Here is a 20,066-nt window from a genome sequence, read left to right on the forward strand (position 1 = left end):
CTTTTTGTTTAATCGACTAGCCCCACCTGTTTACGCCGTGCATAATAGAGCGAGCCACAATACAATTACATACAATATAGTCGCCATATTGAAAAGGCCCAAACCGAATGTCTGAAGAGGAGGCAAGAAAAAGCCTGCAATTTCAGCAAAAACCTCGAAATATAACTCCAGAAATGGAAACTTTAAGTTGTCCGAAGATGAGTATACGTGTCTACCAACGAAAGTGATTTTTCTTTGACCGGGGGATGATTCAAACCCGCGACTTGGAATGAAGTCTGGATGGTTTTCTGTCGCTCGGAGGTCTGGCGGGACACCTTGGGCTTGGCGGAGCAGTATGGCAACGCCCGAGTCGAAACGGCGAAATGTCGCCATGAACGGCGCAAGAGCTGACCATCGTTGGGCCTGGAGATACAGAAGTGCTGTTGGTGGCTTGCAAGTAGTGGTGATTTTTTGCCTGTTGTCTCCTGCCTCTTCCGCACCGACTGCAACAATTGGTGAGCAAAATAAATTTGCAAACTAAATTATGTTTTTACATTACTGACTGTTCATTAAACATGTTAAATATACAAAAATGCCTAACAATGCATGTTATTGTTAGTGTTACATTTGCTTGTTTATGTAAAGTTTAGTAGAAGTAAAGTAAAATTTTCTGTAATTTAAAAAAAGAGAAGAATACAGTATCCTTACGCCACTCAAATTTTAACATTGTCAAAATGTCACACAAACATGACAAACATTGAAACATCGATGGAAAGACAATTTCTGCGAGTTAATTTACACAACTTGATATTTTTGTGCGTGTATTCATAATTTTCATGTATTTATTACAAGGTTTTAACACTCGTACTTGTATTGGTAGCAATACAGCTTTGCATGTTTCTGAATTTTCTGCCGTTGGTGCATACACGTGCTTGCCACATGTACAGCGTAGCTTGAGGAAATCAATTTCGGGGCTATTTTTTTTCAATTTATATTCACCATGGAAGAAAGGCATAGTCAGGAAAATTGAGTTCTGTTTCTATAGACCTGTGTTTAGTTACCCTGTAATTTTCAGACAAAATGTTCAGTGAGTTTGTCTAAAAAAGATTGCAGTTATTTTCTCTAGGTCAAAACAAAAGTCATGTGCACTTGACCATTCGATTTTTCCTGGTTATTAACCAAAGTATCTTCCATGGTGAATATCAAGTGAAAAAAAGTCCCAATTTCCTCAAAATCAACTTTTTTCCCACAATAGTGTATGACCGCTGTGTGGCTCACAATACGGAGGAAGTTCAGTATCTGAGCCGCATTATTGGGCCTTTTTACATAAGTTACAGCACTACATGTTTTCTAAATTTTCCGCTGCCAGTACATTCATATTGATGCTGGTACACATGGCAGTCAACAAAAGCTGATACCACACGATATAGACTGTTGACCATTTTCTCTTCAAGGCTAATTTTATGCATTTAGTGGCTTGCACGATGTACATTCTCCATTTTTCTTGGGTATTGTCAGCGTTAACAGCGTTAAATATTTCCTTCTTTAACCCTAACTCCCTATGCACTTAAGATGCAACCTCAATCCTGCAAAATCCTCCAACTGCCTCCATGTAAAAAATGCATACAGCCTCAATCCTGCAAAATGCTCCGTTATTTCTTGAATGTGGTCCTTGGAGGGGTGGCCACAGCCCCCCAATCCTGCAAAATCCTCCAGCTATCACTGCCTATGTTGAGGCAGAGCCAGTGACATCTATGAGCAATGCGAAGGATTTCAAGTATAATCTACAAATGTACATGTGGGCCTGAATTATGCACAGCTGAGCATAAACAACACAAGGCCCGGCCCAATGACCTTGGCACAGTGCATCTTCCAAAATCAGCTACACATGTTTGCCATACAAAGCCTCAATCCTGAAAAACCCTCCATTTTGCAAAGAGGATTTTGGAAGGTTGGAGTTCCCTATTTTGAAATTGCAAGCAGATAGAAGCAAATGTTTTTAGCCCAATGTAAATATTGAAGGAGTGTGTGTAGGTTGAACATTCTCACCTACCATGATAACCCCAGTTATGGGCAGTCATTTGAAAGTTGGAAAATATGTTAAAAATTTTCATGAAACCAATAAACTGTACACTTTAAAAAAATGTATAATTTTAAAAAGAGATCAATAGGCCTACCTTTTCCCACATTAATTAACCATAACCTCCCCAATTCCATCAAAATCCATCCCCACATTTTGGTGGATTTTGGGGGAATTGGTCCTGCAGGCCTGGTTTGACTAAATATTGATGGAGTAAGATGGACTTGGGCCTGGAGGCCTAAAGCAAAGCATGCATTGGAAAAAGTGTGATTAGGTAATGGATTTTGGCGGACTTGGTCTAGTACTTAGTAAAAAACAGGGGAAGAATGCCATACATGGACATCACTAATTTTTTTTTCCTGCAGTGACCTATCAGCCATCAGAAAGTGATAACATGCCCTAAAAAAGTCAAATTTAGCAGGAAAAAAATATTGAAGCATTTACTGAGAAAACACTTAGACTTTTTCAGACCAGTCTCACAGGGTTTGTGCACAGAGTGACAAGTGATGTCCAGGTATGGAACTCTTTCCAAAAACAGTAGGGAGTAAGGGTTAACCCTAACCCCCTAGGCCCTTGTTGCTTACAACCATCCTCAATCCTCCAAAATCCTCCAAAATTTTTCAACTCCGCCTAAATTTTTCAAAATTGTCAGACAGTCCTGCCTCAAAATGCATTCATCCTCAATCCTCCAAAATCCTCCTCATCCCTAAACTTTGCACTCGTGTTTAAATGAAGGATAACCAACGCCAAATCCTTCAAAATCATCAGACAGTCCTGCCTCAAAATGCATTCATCCTCAATCCTCCAAAATCCTCTTGTGCTTCATTCACCATTCATCCTCAATCCTCCAAAATCCTCATGTGCTTCATTCACCATTCATCCTCAATCCTCCAAAATCCTCATGTGCTTCAATCACCATTCATCCTCAATCCTCCAGAATCCTCATTTGATTCAATCACCATTCATCCTCAATCCTCTAGAATCCTCCAAAACCGCCAGGAGGATTTTGGAGGAGTGAGGTGGGTTAGGGTTAAGGTGCAGCCTGTGATACTCTAACTTCAGAAGTTACATCGTGTACATGTATGTATATCATGATACCTATCATGCAGTAAAGTGATCGAACGTTTCCATTTGTGTATTAATTTATTAAGTGTTCACATGCTATGGTGCATGTTGGACGGGTTTTAGTTTTCTAAAGTATGCAACTCTATATGACAACTGCCTATTTCTTGTCACCTTTGATATAAAAATGTTCATTTTTTGTTCATAGTTACAAGATGTGCCGTCCACAAATTAAGAATGCTGTTACCTTCCGTTTTTGAGTAGATGGGCCTATATTGACTTTATTCATAACCAATATCGTGATGAATGTTTATGAGTGCAATGGGAGGACAGTCCTTCTGATTTGAGGCGTGCAATCGCACCCCCACGCCATCGCACACCTAAAAGCTTCCCGAGAAGTGTGAATGATTGCACGCCTGAATTTCCTGGACCACAGAATCACACACTAGATAATCACACGCCTAGAAAAATCACACGCCTAGAAAAATCACACGCCTAGAAAAATCCAGGTGTGCGTTTTTCCACACGCCTGCAATTTTCAAATCAGAAGGACTGGGAGGAATACAATGTATTTTCATGAGGTGCAAGATTGACTTTTCCATTCAACCTTTCACCGAATGAAAATATTCCATCCATTGCACAAATTAAATAACACCTAAATAGATCCTTGTCATTTGATATTTTATGAAAAAAAATACTTAGGCTTAGGCCAAAAAAAGTAAGTCGGTCTCTGGTCAGCGCGCGCGTCGATTTTAATCATGCGCGTCGATCTTTTTTTTCCAAAATGTTCTGCGGTAGCTCCAACAGCGCCCTCTATTTCCGCACCTCAATTTTTTTTTACCAAAGAGCACCAAGGAATGGGAAATTGCACCAAGGCAAATGATCGAAAGCACCAAGGCAAATTATGGAGGACACCAATGTACATGAGGACACCAAAAAAGCAAAATTGTACCCCACCTTGTCTAAGCTTGAAGTGGCCGCGTCAGTTCCGGAACTTTGGTCTGACCAGAGACCGAATATTTTTTTTTTGGCCTTACCTTCAATTTTACTTCATTTCCATGGCCATCCACAACATACAATATATCCAACAGGTAGTAAAAGTTCCAATCCAAACAGTAGTAAACACAACAAGCTCGAAGTTCAAGTCCAAAAGTGTTCAAAAACAGTCTATAACTGGTCCAATGGTTTAAATGATTTCCAAACATTGTCAGGGTTCGTGTCAAAGGTTGCGATTGATGCAGTGTCAGTACGGTCGGTCATGTATGGTCAATGCATAACGTGCATGCAATGGAGCGAAACGAATGGAACCAAAATGCATGGTAAATGGAACCATGCAAATCGTTTGATGTATGATGTAAATTTTACAATTGAATATTTGTCAATGAAATGGGGCAATTGATTTATTGTCATGTGACTAAATTCCACCAATCAAATGACAAGGTTCTGTCTGGGTAGTATATTAAATATGTTATTATGATGCCGGATTGTATTCTCGTACATGTACAATGTATTGTGATGAACAAAACACTGATGACTTGTTACACCCCTGGCACAAAGCAGTGATCCAACTTGTTTTTAGATTTTTTAAACAAGTTTTCAATTTTCCCTTGCAGTGCCTTCTTCATCTGCTGCCCCTGATAACCTAACAACCCCAGCAATAACAGATCTAACTCAGCAGCACACATCAGAAGTCAAGCCAATTTCAGGTAGGAATTAAAAAAAAACCTTAAAAATTGTGTGAAAAATGTTGTCCTGTTTAATTGTTGCAAATTTGGAAATGGACAGAAGCAAGTATGAGCTTGATTGAATTAGTAAGACATTGAATTGAGAATCATTTTTAATATTGTAAAGTTTTATTATCGGTTTTTTTTATTGTCCCATTTACATGTATGTTTCTTGTACAGAAAACCCAAGGCAACCAGGGAATGTTCAAATACCACTTGAAATAACTCGACAACCAATAGGTAAATATGTCAGTTTTTATGCCCCGCGGCGAAGCCGAAGGGGCATACTGTTTCCGCCTTGTCCTTCCGTGGGTGTATGGGTGGGTGGGTGGGTGGGTGGGTGTGTGTGTGGGTGGGTGGGTGGGTGTATGTGTCCGGATAAATATTGTCAGCGCGATAACTTGAGAAATACTTAACATATGAACTTCAAATTTGGTTTGTGGATTGTTCTTGGTAATCCTAAGAAGCCTATTGCATTTGGGGCCAAAAGGTCAAGGGTCAAGTTCACAGTGGCTAAAACAATAGAAATCTTGTCAGCGCGATAACTTGAGAAATACTTTACATGTGAACTTCAAATTTGGTTTGTGGATTGTTCTTGGCAATCCTAAGAAGCCTATTGCATTTGGGGCCAAAAGGTCAAGGGTCAAGTTCACAGTGGCTAAAACAATAGAAATCTTGTCAGCGCGATAACTTGAGAAATACTTTACATGTGAACTTCAAATTTGGTTTGTGGATTGTTCTTGGCAATCCTAAGAAGCCTATTGCATTTGGGGCCAAAAGGTCAAGGGTCAAGTTCACAGTGGCTAAAACAATAGAAATCTTGTCAGCGCGATAACTTGAGAAATACTTAACATGTGAACTTCAAATTTGGTTTGTGGATTGTTCTTGGTAATCCTAAGAAGCCTATTGCATTTGGGGCCAAAAGGTCAAGGGTCAAGTTCACAGTGGCTAAAACAATAGAAATCTTGTATTTATTTTGAGATCATAGGGATTAGGGATTAATTCATATAAAACCTACAGAAGACACTAATGCTGTCAATGAACGTTCCATGTGACCAAGGTACATGTAAGTTGATGTTAGAGTGGTGTTATGTCATGGAAACAGTCACGGTTGCGGGGCATTTGTGTTTGTAAACACACCTGACTTGTTTTATACTAGAAGTGACTGTTGGATTTGCACTTGGAAAGTACCATTACATGTATGTGGGTCTTTTCAGAACAAAATCAAAAGCTTATACAGTGTATTGAACTATAATAACAATTCTACAGTAAAAAGAATGGAAGCAAACTATGATGAGCTGATTACTCTTAAATTATCTACTGAAAACGTGCCCTGCTTTCTCTTTCTGTAGCCTATTGCCATAGTGTCAGCTACATGGTGGCAGAATATCTGAGGTTATACATGTACTGCTAATTTCATAAGTTCTCTTTCTTTTCTCATCTATGTCTCTAGAGCCCCCGTCAATCCAGCGAGGCCCAGAGAACAAGACCGTTGCCGTCGGTGGTCGAGTCACATTCCGCTGCCAGCCTGTGGGTCAGGGGTTAGAGGTCACCTGGGTCAAGGATGGACACGACATTCCGCGCAACAGTTCCCAGTATATTATTAAGAGTAATTTCAACCTCAGGATCCCCAGTATCAGTACTTCTGATGGTGGTGTTTATCAGTGCCGAGCATTGAATGCTGGCGGGGAGGTGTATTCAACGCCAGCTTTCCTTGATGTCCAAAGTAAGAGTTAGTGTTTTAAATTACTACAAAAGGGTTAAAGCTATGAAACCCTAACCACCCCAACTCCATCAAAATCCATCCCCCAAATCGGTGGATTTTGGGGGACTTGGTCCAGAAGGCCTGGCGTGATTAAATATTGATGGAGTATGATGGACTTGGGCCTAATGGCCTGAAACAGTGCTAGGGGTATCCGAATGATTTTGCCTAGCTTCCTGTACTGCTATTGTGATAAAAGCCATGTGACACGAATGTCAACCAGTGCGTCAGTGGTTGATTCCATTTTATCATGTACAGTTTTGTATTAGACGCACAGTGATAGATGGATTTTGATTGAATTGGTCCAGTTCCTAGTAAAAGACGCTAGGGAGTTACCGGTAGGATTAAAGGGTATATACAACAATTGCAAACATCGAAAAATAAAACTACCAAGTTTTTATGAAATACCTTACTAGGATGTTGGTAAATGACAGTCTAAAGCATCCTGTAAAATTATGGCACCTGGTGTGTAGTCATTTTCAAGAAAATTGTATTTTTGTATACATTTCCAACGGTGGTTGGCCGACCACCGATGGAAAAACCTAACTGTTTTTGAACTTCTGCTCCAAGTTTACCATTTTTTCAGTCCAAATGTTGTTTGCTATTGGTTACATGTTCATGAACGGGTGCAGGCCAGCTAGACTGGTTCCCTTACCTTACAATTTTCCGGCATCTATAAACTGATACATTTTTATCTTTTGTGGAGTCAGGGAACCAGACTACTTGAACATTTGTGTTTTTCTTGGTTTTTCCAGCATTTTCGAGTACAAAATGTCAGTGTAACAATAGTTGATCTATTATACTAACCCCTCAAATAGTTCGTTTCCGAAAATTATAGCAAAAGCCAATGATGTACATGCCCTTTAAGAGGAAGTAAATTGAACATGATCATATCATATCATCAATCAAACTCACCCTGTAAATCTTTTCCATTGGTTCCCAGTTCCAGCACAGATCCCTGGTGAGCAGCAGACCATTGATGTGTCTTATGGCGCCGCAGTCAACCTTACATGTGCAGCAACTGGAAATCCTAAGCCAACATTTAGCTGGACCAAGAACACAGATTTTGTGAGTATCATTCCCACCTGACTGGTCTGTGCATCCATTTTTTTTATATTGGTTACATAGTTTTAGCCCAAGAGGATCACTGTTTTTTTATGTCGCTTGTGCAGAATTGGATACTAACTAGCCATTGAGTATTTGTGATGCGATCAATCTAATGAGTCATTTGTCGACCTTGGTCAACAAATTTTTTTGAACAGTTTCGAAAAGAGCACAATCTCAGCATTACTGCTGTGAAAACCGCATGCTGGTACCATCTTTAGTTCAGAACTTATGGAAGTCGGAACACCAAGAGATGTGATGAATTGATGTGATGAAGTGACCCTATTTTGGCCTGAATCTTGAAATGAAAGTTCCCGACAAATGACTCATTTAGCTTGACCGCATCACATTTATTTAAGAGGGGCAATTCCAGCATTATAAAAGGAAGTGTTTTTGTCTGTGACAGCCAATTAACCAATACATGGATATCCAATTAACCCAACCCAAGCCTTTTTGCTAAGATGTATCCCCAGTCTTGCAAAATTCCCCAAGTGCATGCCTCCATGTAATAATTGGATACGGACTTAATCTGCCAACATCATCTGTTCTTTCTTGAATTTGCTCCTTTTGAGGGGTAACCACTGCCTCAATCCTTCAAAATTCTCCAACAGTCACTGTTAATACATTGAGGCAGTGCCAGTGTTGTCCTGAAGCAGTGCTGATGATTTCAAGTACAATCTAGGCCTAAATTTATGCATGGCTAAGCATAAACAACACAAGGTTTGGCCTGAGATCTTGACACAATGCATCCTCCAAAAAAAACCACACATGCTTGCCATACTGCCTCAATCCTTCGAAATCTTCCATTATGCAAAGAGGATTTTGGAAGGTTAGAGCTAATGATTTAAAGAAATGTTTCAAACCTTATTACTCACTGAGCTCCTAAAAGCTCTGTTCCAGACTTGACGTAACGCAGGAATTGCTCGGAGGTTTGACATTCAAGCTTGTATTTGTACACATGCAGCAATCCAGAATTGCCAAAGGCTGTTCCATAGTTGGCAATGATATTGGGCTGATTCAAAATGACAGCTTGTAATATGTCCTAAATTGTGTTATTTCCGTTGTCCTGTATAGGTGAAAAATGAAGAGACTCACCCTCCCACTTACTGGGTCAAGCAGTATCTGACCTTCAACGCATCAAAGTCTCTCAATTATACCTGCTTAGCAAGAAACAAAGTCTTACAGCAGGATGGCAGGGAGAAGGATTATGTGTCCACAATGCATTATAATGTCAGAGTCCATGGAATTCCAAGGTGAGTAACATGTTATCAATTCCAGCTTTAATTCAGTGTATTATTTCCCTTGTATAGCTTTAATTCAGCATAATATTATCCATGTATTGCATGCAAGTTTATGGTATATCTGTCAGTTTTGAATACGAGGCATTTTCCCACTGAGTTGTGCTTGGGCAGAAGGAAGGATTACCAATATGATGATGATGATGATAAAGCTGCTTGTAGGAGTTTTTTTAGTCGCTTAACCCTAACCCCTTGAGCTCTTTTACTAGAAAGTATCATGAATCTGTCAAAATCCACCAATTTGGTCATGCAAGAAAACTTTGGTGTCCTGAGTCCATCAGAATCCACCAGTGAGTCCATCAAAATCCACCAGTGTAGTACATATACCTCGTACACACCAAACATATAGCCAAGAAGTTAAAGTGTTGAGATCCTGAATCCATCAAAGTCCCTCAACTGCTCAATATGGAAGTACCCTGAATCCATCAAAATCCTGCAGTTCCGCTAGGATTACTGTCATGAATCCATCAAAATCCCCAAGTTTTTCAATATGGAGGTATCCTGAATCTGCCGAAATCTGCCAAAACAGGGGTGTGGACTTAGATGGATTCAGGTACGTCAGGGTTAATATTACAACAAGCACGATAAGCCTAATTATGGAACAGACACAAAGTGGACTGAAAATGCGCTTAAACGGTTCACCAGTAAATAGCCTATCCAATGTAGACCATTGGACAGGGGTAACAGCATTGTGAAGGGCTTTGCTAATCAATGAAGGTGTTACATCAACGCCAATAAGTCACTGTCTGTAAACATTTGCAGTTACTGTGCCAGCTACAGAGGCAACATCTGCAAGAATTACTTGTCGGGTCGCAGTGTCTTTGTGGATGCCAATTTCTACGACCCGCACAATCGCATGGAGCCAGTGTTAAAGAGACTGACTGACCACGTGGACAGCATCGTCCAGGATAGCACCTGCAGGGAGGCTTTCAAGTCACTGGTCTGTCACAGCATGCTGCCTGACTGCAAAAACTCCAGGCTTCAACCACTCTGCAGGTAAATTATGATCTGATGACAGCTTTCTGCTATCAGTTACCTTTTTTTTTTGTTAATCACCCGTCAGTGTGGTCAGTTTGGAACCTAAGCTGATTACATGTGTAGTCTTAAGTATTGCATCTCCATTTGTATCAGTGTTGTAGTACGCATACCCGTACACATTTTTTTGTACTCGCACTCGAACTCATGAGAATGTACTCGTATTTATACTCATCCTCGCAAAAACAAAATTACTTGTACTCATACACTCGTACTCGTACTCATGGAAATGTTCAGCCACTGAAATTTTGTATTTCTGTAAGAGTTACATGCGGGGACAGAACTAATATTTAACTGTTCTGGAGGCTTTTGCATGTTTGTCTAATGCCTAGTTTGACAGCAAAAAGTCCTTTAGAACATGTGTTACCCATTGAAATGTGTGCGTACTCATGGAAAGCTCTCGTAATCATACTCGTGGAATGTACTCGTACTCGTACTCATCATGCTCATGGAAAAAATGCTTGCACTTGTTTTTATACTCGTGGCAAGTTACTCCTATTTCTACTCTATTCATAGCAAAGTACATGCACTCATATTCATACTTCTGGAAAGTGAGTACTTGACTACAATTCATAAGATGGAATTATGCGTTGGGGTGATGTAAATCATCGGGGTGATTTACATTACCCCAACGCAAAATTTCATCATATGATTGCGGTACCCGCTGCTATGTACATAAGATTCAAACCAGCCAACTGATCACGTTAGCTCAGTGGTCGATAAGACATCTGCACTAGAAAGCGGGAGGTCGTGGGTTCGAGTCCCACCAGAGTGATTTTTATGCCCCGCGGCGAAGCCGAAGGGGCATACTGTTTCCGCCTTGGGTCAAGGTCACAGTGGCTGAAACAATAGAAATTTTGTCAGCGCGATAACTTGAGAAATACTTTACATATGAACTTCAAATTTGGTTTGTGGATTGTCCTTGGTAATCCTAAGAAGCCTTTTGCATTTGGGGCCGAAAGGTCAAGGGTCAAGGTCACAGTGGCTGAAACAATAGAAATTTTGTCAGCGCGATAACTTGAGAAATACTTTACATATGAACTTCAAATTTGGTTTGTGGATTGTCCTTGGCAATTCTAAGAAGCCTTTTGCATTTGGGGCCAAAAGGTCAAGGGTCAAGGTCACAGTGGCTGAAACAATAGAAATTTTGTCAGCGCGATAACTTGAGAAATACTTTACATATGAATTTCAAATTTGGTTTGTGGATTGTCCTTGGCAATCCTAAGAAGCCTATCGCATTGGGGGTCAAAAGGTCAAGGGTCAAGGTCACAGTGGCTAAAACAATAGAAATCTTGTATTTATTCTGAGATCATAGGGATTAGGGATTAATTCATATAAAACCTACAGAAGACACTAATGCTGTCAATGAACGTTCCATTTGACCAAGGTACATGTAAGTTGATGTTAGAGTGGTGTTATGTCATGGAAACAGTCACGGTTGCGGGGCATTTGTGTTTGTAAACACACCTGACTTGTTTTTTTCAACTTTCACTCGGGAGGTAACACACTGAGTATACAGTGGTGAAAGGCAAAACCTACTTGACTACAACTTGCTATGTATATAATGTAGATGACATTGAAAGGTTTATGTGAGGGAAAGACAAATCAGAGAGTTAATATCTACCTGAATTGTTATTACTCTTTTGTCAGGGAGGACTGTCTGACAGTGCGCAGTGATCTCTGCTATCAGGACTGGAGGAACTTGAAGCTTCGCTTGAGCAGCGATGAGAGGATTAAGCAGAAGCTGGGGCCACTAGCGGGCTTATCACAATGCCAGGATCTCCCCAGCAAAGAAGCAGCCCCAGGGAGCTGTAGTGATGCTGGCCTGTTTGGTAAGTCCCACAGTGCATACACTGACTGCACTGACATACATTGATTGCCGTCTTTGTGGGAATGGATTACTTGTGGTCGTTCTAATGTCTGTGTGACTCGAATTCACATTGTTTCAATATAAAGCTAAGTTTAATACCATTGTTTTTTAAAGAATGATAAACATGTCATTATGTTGTTTGTATCAGAACGACACAAGAGATCAGCCCAGTCGCCAGCTCTGGCCAATTGGGGGGGGGGGGGGGGGCAGTACCAGCTAGGGGGCACCACAAGAAAAAAACACAATTGTAGATAATTTTTATGCTTATGGCTTTTGCCAAGGGGGAGGGGGAAGGGCAGTTGCTTGCCAGGGGAAGGCCTGGCCCCTCTAGGCCCCCCCCCCCCCCTTGGCGATGGGCCTGCTAGAGATTTCAATTTGGTTCATGTCCACAGAATGTAGGTGGTTCTTTCAAAATAAAACTTGGCTCCCTTCTAAAGAGTTACCAGTGTGTACCCTTGTCTCCCAGTTATGATGAATTCTCTTCATATTTGATGAACCTTTTAGGGATGAACGTAAGATGTTCAAACAATCTAAAATATTTCAATTTTGTTCCTTTATTCACAGAGATGCGAGACGATAAGAAAACATGTGAGTACCTTAGCCATTGTCAATTCAAGCTTTCTCTTTCCCATAGAAATAATAATGACGTGTATTATGTTTCCACCTCTATATATACTTCTTCAGTTCCCAATTCTAAAGTGTTGCCAGATCGTAGTTAATGAATGAGGAGCCCTCGTAATGGGCAACCAATATTCAGAGCAATATGTAAACCCTGTCAAACACTGCAGGTCAGTTTCAAGTGAAGGGATATGAAGTGTTAAAGTAAGGGTGTCACACAAATAGTCACTGGACGAAAAACAGCTTTTTGGAGAGCATTGAAAAATGACCATCTGCCTGCTTAAGCGTGGTTCATACTCCATGCGAATTCGAAGCGAATTTGACGTCATGAAACATTCGCTGCGAAATTCGCCAGAGTTGAAATGTGTTCAACTTTTACGAACATTTCATCATTGTTGGAATCCCTCATTCTCCTGACGACGGACAGAGCATACTGTTGAAACGTTGAGTCCACACAACCACACATACTCACAAAAGAGATTTATTCACATGGTGCTACCGCAAACTTATCTTGTTTTTTTACGAATTCGCAGCGCGAATACTTGCCATGGTGTCACAAATTCGCATTTGATCTCGCTTTTGTGCCGAGTATGAACCGGGCTTTACCCTGAGCTCAACAACACAAAAGAAGTATGTAGGGATTTGAAGTGTTATCCATACTCCACAGAAAATTACCTCAAAGGAATTTGAAGTGTTGTGCTATCTCAATTGGAAATAGTGGTTTGGCAAAAGTTAAAGGGGTGTAAAGTTCAGAAGACTAGGAGGGTTAATAAAAACTTTTTCACTTTATCTTTCAGGGGATTGTGTTGACAATAGTAACGATGGCATGTACTACCAGGGTAACATCAGTGTGACCAAAACGGGATTGACTTGTCAGCAATGGGCAACAAGTGTAAGTTACATTGTTAAGAATTGTTTCTCTAAAGGCCTATCTAACTGTACATGACTAAGCTTTTCAGGAATTCATATACATGCATCACGTTCATCAAGGGTTTTCAATTAATTAATTGGAGTTGCAGACCAGTCCATCATTAGTCAAATTGCAAGTCAGTCACAAGTAAGGTCGCAACTAATATGTGTGTGTCACTGATCATTTGAATAACCTGTGACTTGAATTGAGACTGCATGACTTGTTTCGAGTTTGAAGTTTGAAGTTTGTTTCGTACTGTACCGGTAACTAGAAAGCACTCAGAGAGTTCAAACGTCTGCCAAGGCTGAACAGTTCCCTGCCATATTGTCAGTTTGTCAGTACAACTTGTGTTGGTGGCACAAATCCACAAAATCTGCCCCTGATGGTTTGGGTCAACCTTTGGCATACAAACACCTTAATCATTTTTTCCCCTGATTGTATGTTTAGTACCCACAGAGCCGGCGCATGTTTGCATCAGTATATCCCCAGCTGGTGAACAGCAGCAACTACTGCCGTAACCCAGGCGGGCGGTACAGTGAACCAGGCTGCTTTCCCACTGGCGGTGAAACAGAGTGGCAATCCTGCAAAATTCCAAGCTGTGGTGAGTTGAGAAAATGTTCGTAAAATCATGTCAGGGAAATCTTGCCCAGTGCAATTGTGCATCAGAAAGATGCTGTCATGTTTGTTGGTCCCAAACGTTCCAGGAAGTCACGCATTGTTGGTTTGTTGTTTTATTCTGCATCTTGAAAGCAGTTATAACCTAACTAAATATTTGGCTGCAACGGTAGAAATACATTCATATTATTTCTCATATCTCATTATACAACTTGGCAAGGTTGCGAAAAAAAACTTTGAAGACGTAAGTCTTTTAAAATTTAAATATTGCTTATTTCCTACTCCAACTAATGTCTGTTATTCTGCTCAATTTTCCAGATGTAACGACAGAAGCGAGTCCAACTACACCACCACAACAGTCATCCACAACCGCCACTGCGGAGGAGAAGCATGCCATAACTGACACACCCTATGTGCATCCCGTACCAATGGAACCAAACAGCAACAGAGACATATATTTGATATGTGGTGGCGCTTTTGTTGGTGTATGTTTTGTTTGCATCATAGTCGGCGCCGTCCTGTTCTGTCGTTACAAGTTTAACCGCTACTCCCGCTATAAGTTCCCAGGCGATTTGGATGTCAGCAAATTGCCCGAGAACCCCATGTATGGGAAAGACTTCAACAAAAGCTTCAACCCACACTTGAGGCACTTGGAATATCCTCGCAACAACATCATATATATTGTAGATATTGGCGAGGGGGCATTTGGACGGGTGTTTAAGGCGATTGCACCAAAATTGCGCCCGGAGGAAGCTTCCACCACCGTCGCAGTCAAAATGTTGAAAACAAATGCTGATAGAGATGTCCAGGAGTACTTCAATCGTGAGGCAGAAATTATCGCCAGATTTGATAACCCTAACGTGATCAAACTGTTGGGGGTGTGCTTTGTTGGCAAACCACTGTGCATACTACTTGAGTACATGGGCCAAGGGGACCTTCAGGAATTCCTACATTACCACAACCCTGACCAATCCCCACAGGGTGGGCCAGGGGGTGCCTTGCGGATTAATAGCCGCACCCAACTCAATTTAGCATACCAGGTGGCCTGTGGTATGGTCTACCTGACCGAGAAGCGGTTTGTGCACAGGGACATTGCAACTAGAAACTGCCTGGTTGGCAACAACAATGAGGTCAAGATTTCCGACTTTGGCCTCGCTCGCTACCTTGGCTCCAGCGACCACTTCCTGGGTCACAAGGATGAGACCATACCCATACGCTGGACCTCACCTGAGGCCCTGTGGCACTACAAGTTCACAACCTACTCCGATGTCTGGTCCTTTGGGGTGCTGTTATGGGAGATATTCAGCTTTGCTCGGCAGCCATACGAGAGCATGACTCATGAGGAAGTCTTCCTGCAGACCTACAAAGGGCACACGTTGGAGTGCCCTGACAACACACCCCACTGTGTCTATGAACTGATTCAGATGTGCTGCAGTCAGGATCTGAATGCCAGGCCGTCTTTCTATACTTTGCGAGACACGCTGAACTCCATGCAGGACAGTGAGTTGGTCTGTTGATCTGTTTGCTAGCAGGCTGGGTGCATCTGTCAATTCTCAAAGGACCCAGTACTTTTAAGTCGACCTTTAACAAAATCAAAGGCAGCAAAAATGCACAGGTATTTAAATAGTGATGTAAGGCGCACAAGCATCAAAATCAACGCATGAGTTTGATTAAGCTGCTCTTAATTTTCCATGACATTTCTATATCATCAACATACATTTAGTTAACTTCTGATGACTTTGTAATGGTGAACTAGCTGTTTGATCCATCGCACAGTGGTTCATACACAGTTTGATATCTGGACTGTATGTTCTAGGTTCAAACATACACAATGTGTGTGTTTGGGTGCCTCTAGAGTTATGAAAACTATTGATCATTGTATTGATGAAAAATCTTCCAAAAGTTAAAACGTTTATATGGTTATGTATTTATACCATACATTTAAAAGTACGGAGGCAAGCGTATTCTATTCTTAAATTATTCTTTTTTTAATTGACCTTATTCAATTTGCTGCTGTTTTGAGGCTTTCCCTAATACAGCCATTTATCCTTTATCAGGACTCGAGTTTAATCTTCCAAAAGTGAAACAAACAATGAAATGGTTTATCCATTTTGTTTAGTTTCAGTATTTCCTTCCTTGTTTGAAAGCATCGAGACAATGTACTTATAGGAGGTGATCAATTGATTTATATTTGCCAAAATGCTGTTTTTTAATCTTTTGTATATTTTGTAAACTTATGAATGCAGGATATTAATTTCTCTGTGATATATGTCTTCCTGTTCCCTTATTTTGGGGGAAATTATTTTTAGTTTGTTTGAAAAGTTTGTGTAGACAAGAATTGATCACACAAATAGTTAAAACTAGAGCTTAACTCATGTGTGCATGTACATGCTTTAGGTAAAGCACACGTGTTCATGTACATGATATTTTGTGCTCAGTCATAGTGGATGCGAATTGATAGTACTGTTGTACATTTACATGATATTATGTCTCTCCGTTGACCCCAAATATTCGTGTACTTTTCCATTTTCACCAATCTTTCACATGTACATAAAATGTACTTGCAATGATGAAGTTGCAATTTGTGTCATGTCTTTGGGGTCTGAAACCAATTGACGGAGTTATCAAATCAATTGACAATTAGAAGCACATGTATGGTGGACACAAAAGGAGGGCGCCATTGAGAGTGAGTATACTCTTGTATTTACTCAAATTTACCCACTTCAAATAGCGCCCTCCTATTGTGTCCGCCATGTTTGAAAAAGGTTACTAGCACTATGGTTAAACATGGTATACACTGATTGTTTTTTAACTTTTTGAAATGTTGTCCTAGTTGTTTTATGTTCTGTTATAGAGAATAGACAAGGAACTGTAGATTCGTAGTCCATTGTGGCACGAATCTACAGTTCCGAGTCTATTCTCTGACTTATTTTTTTTTTCAAAAAGGTTTATTCAAGAACCCCATGCATCACCCCACTCACCATGTTTTTTGATATTGTTTGTGTAGATTCGTAAATTTACTCGGCATACATATTAGTCAATGTACAACGAATGGAAGGCGCCTCACTGCCAAAAGCATGTCAACTTAGTAAGTCATGTCTGATAGAATTACACAAAATACCTTCATGTTGTAAATTTACAAAAATAAGGAATGCGTGGTATCTGTGGTTTGTTTCGAATCTACAGTAAACTGTACACTCGTTATGAATCTCCAGTAAACTGTAGACTCTTGAAAATAATCTACACTTTAAACAAAAGGGTGAAGTCACAAAAATAGTTTAATGGGATGGAATTCAGGGATGGAGTTCCTTTATTTTGGACTACATATAGTCGTAAAAATACAAACTCTCACTAGAGGTAAAAGTGTCTTGCAGGACAGTATAATTCACTTTGAAGATTAGTACATGTACATGTAGTCTGTCATGCAGTGCCACTGTACCAGTGGTAACATTTTTTAGGCTTAGTTGTGACCTTTAAGGGCTTATAAACACATCTGTTCAAATATGTCCATTGCCTGGTATTTCCATTCCATTACCTGGTATGCAGTGAACGCCCAGCGTAAGAAAAGGAAACCATCTTCTGACAAATTGCTACGGTGTTAGTCTGAAATGGGGTTCCATTGATCTTTGTTTTTTGAAAACAACAGGTGGGTTAGTTCTACTACAATTGGAGAAAAACACTGCAAAAGATAACAAAAAAGTTAAGTTACTTTTCAAGGCATACTTCCTCTAGAGATTTAGGGGCTTAAAAACTATCCACAAATATCAACAAACCACTCCAAAATACTTGACTTGGCGGTTGATCTAAAGTGCACACAGTCCTAAGTATTGTGGCCCCGCCTACTGTACCCCTCCAGGGTACTTGGCTCCACATAAACAATTTCTGATGGAATGGCAACAATCTGGTGTTTTCATTCCCAGCTTGTAGCTTCCTATGTACATACACCTTTTGAGTCTATTTATCAGAAAATAAATCCATGCAGTTGGTTGCTGGTGTGGCCTATTCAGTAATGTATTTGTTATGCAGTATTTTCAGCAGTCGGGATCGAGTCTAGCCACTGTCACCCAAAAGTAGGGAAACATATGGCTGAAAAGAATTTCCACATTTACGGAAAAGCAGGGGAACAATTTGTCGTTGAGATATAATGGATTGTTAGTTTCAATTTTCTGTACAGAACCCCATGAGTTGTTTCCAAATGTACATGCATCAACTGTCCTGTATTTTGGCTTGATTCGTTAACATCTTTGGTTGAAAATTCACTAGTACGAAATGTAGTCGTATTTGATAATTAGATTGCCTGGAAATCTAAAAATAAAAAAAGAGAGAATACATGTACACAAGTTCCTGGCCGACATATTGATGGTCGAGATGGAATGGCCATGGAACAGTAGTACAGAGCTATAAACCATGGCCCAGTTTAAGCCAAACATGAAGGAGTTATTGATTTCTCATTTTTGTTCCCAGACAATGTATTCAAAGTTGGTGCAATCTGGAGTTCCCTTGTACATGAATCGCTGTACATACTTTGTAAATATTGATCACCAGCAGTATCGAACTGTTGAACTGTAAATTACGATAAAGCATTTGTTTGCATTAGCAAAGAAAATATCCACAAATAGTTTTCTGTATGTAAACTGTAGCAAGAGGCCGTACATATTATGGCCATTTTTAAGATGAAATTATGCAGATTATGTACATTTTGATAACAAAGTTTTGAGTTGAGTCATTGTGTTTTTATTCATTACACAATAATTTTTATAAAAGGTAATGTCTCGTATCCAAACTTGTCTTCATACAATGCAAAGGGCAACACGTTTGCAAGAAAACCAAAACATAATGTGAGAGTTAAAAAGTTCAGTTGCACATTCATTTTTTTGAATAGTGAAACTTGATTCATACGGTTCCCAACTTGAGAGATAATGAAAGTGCATATAGCAATACAATACATATCTTATCTTTATTTCTGTGAGAACAATAAGTGGCACAGCGTACTCATTTTATTATGCAACATATGTACAATGTATATGCACATACCGAGTTATAATATAAAACTCTTATAACCAATGTACATGTACCTATTTTGTGTCCATGTTATTAAATCTTAAACATTTTTATTTGTTTATAATCTGTCTACCTAGATTTCCCACTGAATATTATTTGTATTTAATGTGATTTTTCTACATTTTGTAATGTATACAAAGATACGCCTATAAATAAAGCTGTATCAGGCTTTCCATATTAATGAATCTTTATTCGTTGACTGCATTTGTTCTCGTTTGCTTCCTTTATCACATTCATTGGAGTTTACTGGGATCTGGAAGACATTTGTTTATTTATTACTTTTCTGTACTTGGGATATGCACAAACGGTAAAACTGGTTTTCATTGGTCCCTGCCTACATTACATGTACAATGCACATGTGTATTAGGCCTAGATAAAGTTATGCACATTAGTGGTGCAGATAAGGAACATTGATATTTACAAGTAATCACAATTACAAATGTACTTGCAAATATTTTCCCTAACGAAAGTTGTGTACATAAGTTCAATTTGAACGTACAGTACATGTACATGTATCCAAGTATAGTTGGAGGAGTAGTCTAGTGCTGTATACACGTAGTCCCCTCCCCTTGACAATCCATTGTGCGCGAATAGACCTCAGGCTTTCCAGGTATCTCAGAGGGTGTTCTTTGTGATTATTTTAATTTAGTAACAACGAATACACAAACATTAGTTTTCGAGTCTATCGAAGCAATATCAAAACCATAGCCCGCTAATTCCAAATGCATACGAGCAAAACAATCCAGCAAAATGCGGCACAAGTCGCCGGAGCTACTTTAAGGCCCAAGAACACGTATTTGCCCTTTATTACCTCCGCCAAGTAGTCAAGGCAAAATACACAATTTTTTAAAGTGAACCTCACACAAGTTGCAACATAGTTTTTTTTTCACCACAATGCATTTCTATATAGGTCCCTAGAATGACATACAAAAAGTCTTTAAAAATCCA

The 20,066-nt window shown here is 39.9% G+C and overlaps 1 protein-coding gene across 1 annotated transcript; it reads left to right on the forward strand.

Annotated features, from left to right (window-relative positions):
* LOC119728291 (muscle, skeletal receptor tyrosine protein kinase-like) lies at positions 1–19,303 on the forward strand. Its single transcript, XM_038200476.1, has 12 exons — positions 1–494; positions 4,735–4,827; positions 5,026–5,085; positions 6,299–6,571; positions 7,551–7,675; positions 8,786–8,964; positions 9,772–10,005; positions 11,695–11,876; positions 12,479–12,502; positions 13,330–13,424; positions 13,890–14,043; positions 14,376–19,303. Exons 1-12 carry the CDS (start codon positions 269–271, stop codon positions 15,572–15,574), a joined length of 2,844 nt encoding a protein of 947 aa, XP_038056404.1. The 5' UTR covers positions 1–268; the 3' UTR covers positions 15,575–19,303.
* The last annotated feature ends 763 nt before the right edge of the window (positions 19,304–20,066 follow it).

Source organism: Patiria miniata, unplaced genomic scaffold (genome assembly GCF_015706575.1).
Source record: "Patiria miniata isolate m_02_andy unplaced genomic scaffold, ASM1570657v1 HiC_scaffold_20, whole genome shotgun sequence".
Taxonomy (NCBI): domain Eukaryota; kingdom Metazoa; phylum Echinodermata; class Asteroidea; order Valvatida; family Asterinidae; genus Patiria; species Patiria miniata.

Excerpts from the sequence above, each read along its gene's own strand:
- LOC119728291 (XM_038200476.1), top strand. The coding sequence starts at position 269 with ATGAAGTCTGGATGGTTTTCTGTCGCTCGGAGGTCTGGCGGGACACCT. Across the intron at positions 12,503-13,329 it reads GCGAGACGATAAGAAAACAT|GGGATTGTGTTGACAATAGT; the intron begins GTGAGTACCTTA and ends TTTATCTTTCAG. Across the intron at positions 13,425-13,889 it reads GTCAGCAATGGGCAACAAGT|TACCCACAGAGCCGGCGCAT; the intron begins GTAAGTTACATT and ends TTGTATGTTTAG.